This window comes from Anarrhichthys ocellatus, unplaced genomic scaffold (assembly GCF_004355925.1).
Source record: "Anarrhichthys ocellatus isolate YVR2014 unplaced genomic scaffold, GSC_Weel_1.0 scaffold17, whole genome shotgun sequence".
Classification (NCBI taxonomy): domain Eukaryota; kingdom Metazoa; phylum Chordata; class Actinopteri; order Perciformes; family Anarhichadidae; genus Anarrhichthys; species Anarrhichthys ocellatus.
The window spans coordinates 2,604,503-2,611,456 of record NW_022280047.1 but is presented as its reverse complement, the minus strand read 5'-3'; the positions used below and the strand labels follow the sequence as shown (position 1 = coordinate 2,611,456).

General features: G+C 39.1%; 1 protein-coding gene across 1 annotated transcript; it reads right to left on the bottom strand.

Annotated features, from left to right (window-relative positions):
- Positions 1–55: 55 nt before the first annotated feature.
- LOC116388478 (phospholipid phosphatase 1-like) lies at positions 56–5,525 on the bottom strand. The gene is made up of 6 exons (XM_031856379.1): positions 5,097–5,525; positions 3,048–3,199; positions 2,679–2,959; positions 1,705–1,762; positions 1,198–1,374; positions 56–734 (listed from the first exon to the last, which is right to left on the bottom strand). The coding sequence occupies exons 1-6, from the start codon at positions 5,185–5,187 to the stop codon at positions 609–611; spliced, it is 885 nt and encodes a 294-aa protein (XP_031712239.1). The 5' UTR covers positions 5,188–5,525; the 3' UTR covers positions 56–608.
- Between the last annotated feature and the right edge of the window lie 1,429 nt (positions 5,526–6,954).

The following is a 6,954-nucleotide window of genomic DNA, read 5'->3' as shown; positions in this document are numbered from 1 at the left end:
TATATATATATATATATATATATATATATATATATATATGTATATATGTATATATATATATATATATGAGTTCAGTCTCCATTTGAAATTTAAGGACAGTCCAGGTTTTCTTATTCACAGGTGCCAGGCCCTCTACAAGCCTGCTTGCAGTGCGCACACAGACGCTCATTATATTCGGGGCAAAAGGAATTCCATTCATTCATGATGGCAACGTCAGACCAATATACACTAGCAACCCCATTTACAACAAGCTTACACTGTAAAAAAAAGCAACTTTTTCTCAGGTAATATGCTGTATTTTGTTTTGTCATCCCATAAATTATATCATGTTTGATTTACCCAAAACCTCTGCAGAAGGTTCTGCTTCTTTATATCTTTATATCTTCTGTAGTGCACGTTTCTTCTTTTAATCAAAGTTTACTGACCACACCAAAGGTAGCAGCTGAAGCCTGCAGCGTCGTCGGCTCCACCGGGCAAACTATGTCGAAGAATTGTATAGAAACAACAAGCAGTTAATATTTAACACTTGCAGTTCATTGTTTTAGCTCCTTTCATGGCCATTTTAAGGTGTACAGGCCCTCTAGAGTATTGTCTTTGAGGCCTCAGATTCAGTCAGTGCTGCCGTAGTGGTTCCCATTGGGAGGATTTTCCTGTAAATTGGTGTGTGAGGCCTCTTCCCCCTGTGACACTACGGGGTCCACTGGCTGTTCAAAGAAGTTGGCCACACAGAACACCTGCAGAAAAACAAGCAACACAATTAAAAAACATTCTGCTGTTATTCATATTATTGTATTTGTAAATAGACCGCACTTATAAAGCAACCTTCTACCGTACTGGACAAGTGCTTTGTAATTTGTCACTCATTCACACACACATTATACCAATGATGTATACAATTTTGTGACTGAAGGACGACCCTGTTCTACCCCCTGAGCCCTAGCTGCCCCTAATTGTACAACTAAGACGGAAATATATAATTAAAGTACATCAGACTTTCCCTTATATTGTATTTAATGTGTTTCTGTGTAAAATGCCTTGTTTATCCTTTACATCTACCTGTTTAATGAATTATTTATTCTTTCATATTTCTAAATGTACTTTTTAAATAAACTGACTTTCAGTTGCATGTTGTGATGTAATAAAATACATTACGCCTTGCTTTGCCATTATTCTAATAGTTCTTTAGATGAAGCTTACTGTGAGAGTGGCCACTAAACCTCCCTGCAGGAGGCCAGTGAGCACGTCGCTCCAGTGATGTTCGTAGTCGGACACCCGGGACAGACCCACGTACACAGCAGTGGCGGTCAGGAAGAACTGGATGGTGGGACGCAGGAGCCTCGACCATTCTGACCTCAGTCTAGCTTGAATGTACAGCTGCAGGAGCAAGAGGAGATGATTAAATATTAGAAACAATGAAAGCTGTGGGGTCACACCAACAGAAGGCAAACTGTTTATTTTGTCCGAGCAAATATTTGCTGTACATGTGTACATGAGAATTTTGTAGTCCATTCTGTAATAAGTATACTTTTTGACAAAGGCATACATACATTTAGTCATTTATAGTGTACATTTTAATGGTATATACAGTAACACAGAGCAAGCAGAGGTATTGATTCGAATAATCATTGTTTTTTGCATTTCTAGCACTCAAACATAAGCCACATTTAGGCGATATAGTTCATTAGTTAGATAACATGTACTTACTACCAGGAACAGCATGCAGTACATAGAGAAGGATGAATGACCAGAGTAGAAGGACAGTCTACAAAAAATAAACAAAAGAGATACAGAATGAAATTAGGCACCATCATCTTAATCAAATCACTTTCCATTCATTCATAACGAAGGTCTATCATAATCAAACTCTATTTCACTGTCATTTTACCATGTTGATATTGTTTAGAAATGGATTAAAGGGGAACTCCACTCATTTCACACATCAGAATCAGTTTGCTAGTTGCAAGGAGCATGATTTAGCGACTATAGTTGTGTGATGTCTGCTGTGACTCTAGAGGAGCTTCATCTGGAAATAACTGATGTCATGATTCTAATGTGACGACACATTTTTGACAAAAAGCCTAAAGTTTGGGCGTCTACCAGGTAGGGAGGGTCCAATGAAAAGACACTCTTTATAGTCAATTATTAATGTTGGTGTCTATAGTATTTAGTACCTCTTTTTAATGGCTCATTTATAAATAGTAGATGTTCATAATGCTAGTATTCTAGATTTAAAAGTATTTTGAAGTTGCTTTTATATGCAACTTTTGTTCCACTTCTGTTGACATTTCAATTCGCCAGAAACGCTCAATTAAGTTATTTTTTCAAATCCCAATTTATTGTATTGCATTGTGGAAAGTGTGTGATTTAGAGTTTTGGGGACTAAGAGACTGGAAATATCTCGGTCAACTGCATACATTTTGACGATTCTCCTTTTAATTTGTCTCTTGTAAACACTGTAACTTAATGAAATTGCTATACTAAGTACTAAGATTGCCATAGTAGTTACATATATTGCAAAGTAATGCAAATGACTGGCCACTCTTAAATGATCAGGCTCCTCCCAGAGAGACTCTACTATTACGCAAAGCTAATAATGTTATAAATCAGTCCAAAGAAACTGAGTATGCATTTCCCCTCCTAAAAAAAGAAGCTGGTGCCGCCGTGTTCAGGACCATTACCTGGCCTCATCTACCAGGAACTTGTCTCCGGTGCAGGTGAAGTTCTCGATGTATCCGCCAGCATTGCAGTTGATGCTATTCCATACCGGTTTGCATACAGCCAGGAAGTTTGGCCGCAGACGACCGATGGAGTACTTGGCTATGTCCGTCAGAGACTGGCTAGCAGCTGCTCCAAACACGTAGCTCCCCACGGCTTTGTAGACACACGCTACATACTTGGTCCCCAAAGACTGGTTGTTGATGCGAGACATGTAAACAGAAAGGCACTCGCCGCAGACGATCTGCCAACAGAGGAGAAGAGGAAACAATAAGTGACCTCACCTACTGACATTTCAAGGTCAGAGAACATATGGAAGACTGTTGTCTTACCACGATGAGCGTGAAGGGGATCATGACTCCTCCCAGCAGCTGGTAGGATATGGTGTCCTCTTTGAGGGGGTATCTGATGGACTCATCGTTACAGAAGAAACCCCGCTTGAAAGGGTTGTGTTGAGGGGTGAGGATAAAAAATGGAAGTCCAACTGTTAAAATAAAGAAAGAGGCAGATCATTTGTATAAATTCCACCTCTTTGTCGGTTTGTCTTCTATCGTCTATCATCAAAATGCACATCATGTTTACAAGCAGCTGCAAATACTGGTGTGACTCAGAGGTCTGAGCCACTGCCACTATTACACAACGCTATCATTTGAAGTTTTAGTCACAGGAAACGTGAAACGCTGGCATCACATAGGCGTTTTCCCACCTTAGGGTAATAGAAGCTGTTGACTTGTGGGTTTTTATTTAGCTGCACAATGACTGAATTGAAAGACTTTACAACATAAGTATATTGCAAAGGTGATGTTTGACTTAAGATACTAGAACTATGAAGGTGAGATCAGCTGATGAGGTTTGTTATTGTGTTAATCTGTCCAGGAATCACCACCAAGCACACCTAAAACATCTTTCAACTTGCTGTGGTTTGACATTTTTGTTGTTCTTCTCACACAAAAAAAGACATTTGGCAAACCTGAAGTCAGCAATGCAATGCCAGGCATTCTTATGATCACTGCTGTCATAGACCTTTGTTTCGACTCGCTCATTTAAACCCACTGCAGGGCATATTTCACAGACTGCGGTTTTATGGAATTCTTAAGAAACTAAAACTGGCTGTGAATGACATCCGTGGACTATGCTGATCTGAACATGCAGTTAATCTTATTGGGATGAGTCCGTCCTCCACCTAAAATGCAAAAAGATGAATAATGTCCGCTGTCTGATTGTTTATTTTTTACTTATTAATGTTTTGATGTTATACCTGTCTGTGTTTCAGTTGACAGTTGTTGACGCTGCGTACTTATATGTAATTGTATTTAACCAGGAGTTTGGCTTAATAAGTAAGACAAATAATGAATTAAGTGGTAAGTTAAGCACGGAAGACATATTAATAGGGTATGACCTTTGTACAAGGAAAGAGCCTCACAGAGATTAAAAGTCCGTTTTACATAGTGTTGTAATGTAATTAAGTAAATTCAAGTACTATACTTTTTCCGATTTTTAGATACCTTACCATTATATGCTACATAATAGTTCTACTTTACATTCCAAAGAGAGATATTGTACTTTCCTCCACATTTATTTTAACAACAAAATGTGAGGATCGGTGCCCAGTCAGCAGCACAGGCGACCACAGACTTAGGTAAAGTTAGAAAGATATTGACAGATTCGGACTTCCCGGTTCAATACATCGTTAACACAGCTCGGAGGAGTCCGTAAGACGGCCCGTTTTAATTCAATTAAGGTTGTAGCTTGTTGTCTACCTCACTACGGTTACAGGGCGGTATCGCTTGTATTTTAGCAACGTTTCGTTAACGATTTATTGAACCGAATCTGTCAATATCTTTATAACTTTACCTAACCCGACCACAGAACAATGACTAAGCAGGAAGAGCGAGCGCAGATGAATGACAGGGAGAGATTTCTGTGTGTTTAAACCTCTCTCTAACTTTATGGCAGCTATCAAACTGAACTGTGGCAGTGCAAAGGTTTTCTCTAATGCACTTTTACTGCAGTATTGTACAGTTACATTTAGCAGCCCTGCAGCTCGTCTCTGTGCAATGATTACACTACAAACACTGAGCTAAAAATACAGCGTTGCTCGGGGGGGGGGGGGGGGAACACACACGCAGACTTTGTTGCCCTTTTTTTCCATCTTCCGGCCTCGTTCCCTGAAACCTCAAGCCTCCAGTGTCTATGTGTGACGTGTATGCAAATCATTTGATTTGTTTCAGCAACTTCATGTAATAAGTCTATAGCAGAATAGTTGCTGTAGGAGTTTGGTGATAAAGGAAGTCCACTTTAACAAGCTGCAATTCTTTATAATTAAACAAAACGGATTAAAGGGTCGGTTTAACAGACAGGGGTGGATCCGGTTCACATACCGAGGATGAGACAGATAAAGTCCAGCACGATGAGGGGGATCCCCGCAGCTTCAAACATGTTGCGTCTCCTTCTTCTGGCCTCTGTCTTCATCAAAAATGTCCGGTCCCGGCTGCCTTTAGGCGACACGAGTAGCGGTCTTTCTGCCGCACATGTCTCGCTACTCCAGCACAAAATTAAAACAGTGTCATTGTGCTACCACCGCACTCCGGGGACTGTCCGATAAACTAAAACTACCGGGGATCAAAGATGTAGTACTACTGTAATAACACTGAGCTACAGTCTAAATAATCTAATCTAAGACCACCACACAAGCGAAGAGCCGCTCACCCTCCCAGCCGCTCACAAACCATCATCATAACACTGCAGGATTTCTTCAGCTCATTACAGCGTCCTGTCCTCGGATGAGACACATTATGAGGCACGAGAGAGACGAGCGCTCCGGGTTAATGCTGCCTTCATGTAACGCTGGGAAAAATAAAGACAGTTTTGTGGAAACTCTGAGCTGGTTTATTGTTACTTTGGTTTGGTGATTAATCCTCACAATACTAATCAATTAACTGACAACCGAGTGTTTCAACTATATCATGTGTTTCTGTTTAATTCCCTACTTATATGTGTTAGTCAATGGTGGGAGAAGTAGCCTACTTTACTTTTGTAAAAGCAGCAATACCACATTGTAGAAATACGCTGGTACAAGTAAAAGTCCTGTATTAAAAGAATGTACCGTATTATCATTAAAATATACTTAAAGCATCAAAAGCAAAATTATGAATTATTCAGAATGGACCATTTCACAATAACATAGCCTATATAGCCTATGTATTATATTGTACTAGCCTATTATCACAGATAGATTATTGTACGCATGTTAATGTTGCAGCTGCTGAAGGTATTTCATATTTCATTTGTTGATGATATTTTGCATATATATTCTGAATATGCAGAGTAACTGGTAACGCAAGTTGTCAAATTAATGTAGTGGATATTGAAAAAATTGAAATACAAGTACCTCAAAATTGGACATGGCTACAGTAGCTTACTTGATTACATGTACTTAGTTATGCAGGGTCCTTTCCACCACTAGTGTTATCTAAAGCTATCACTGATTACTGTCTACCGGCTGGTCCCCTGTGATCAAAGTTATCCTGAGTAAAGCCCTTATGACCCAACTGAACAACATGGGTTTAAATAGAAAATAATACATTTGTATACAATTGAACTATTGACTTAAGTTTCAACACAATGCTTTTATTTCTGTTATGAAACGCGAGGAAACACGCAATGTCGGAAGGGAGTCCCTCCGAGTCGCCATGTTGAGCGAAAAGTATTTGGTCCGTGTAACAACACTGTGCTTTGCAAAAGCTGAGAAACAGTAGAAACTAAGTCAAACCAGTTATTGAAGTCAAGCAGTCTTCAGATGCTGTGAAACAGTTTCATTGCAGTCAAGTCTTAATTAGCATCTTATTGGTCTTATTTAGAGTCTTAATTAGAGTTAGCTGCACTTCTCATACCCCGTAAGCTAATGTTAGCTTCTCAGTTCTATTTTGCTAGTTTGTCGTCTGTCAGCAACAAAGTTACTTTTTTCTAGTATTTTACTGTGGCCTGTGAATATCTATGTCTCAAGCAAAAATGTATTGTATGTGCTTACTGTAAGGTTTGTAGGTTTAATGTGTCGCATATGTTTTATTGCTTACTCAAATATTGGCTAAGCTGAATTACATTTTCATGCTTCGTGTAATGCTAAGCGTATTTTGTTAGAACCAAAAAATTGTAATTTGGAATTAGAGAGTAACAAATCATTTCTAATATATATTGTATATATAATAAGTATTTGCATTCATTCAGTGCGTACTTTGA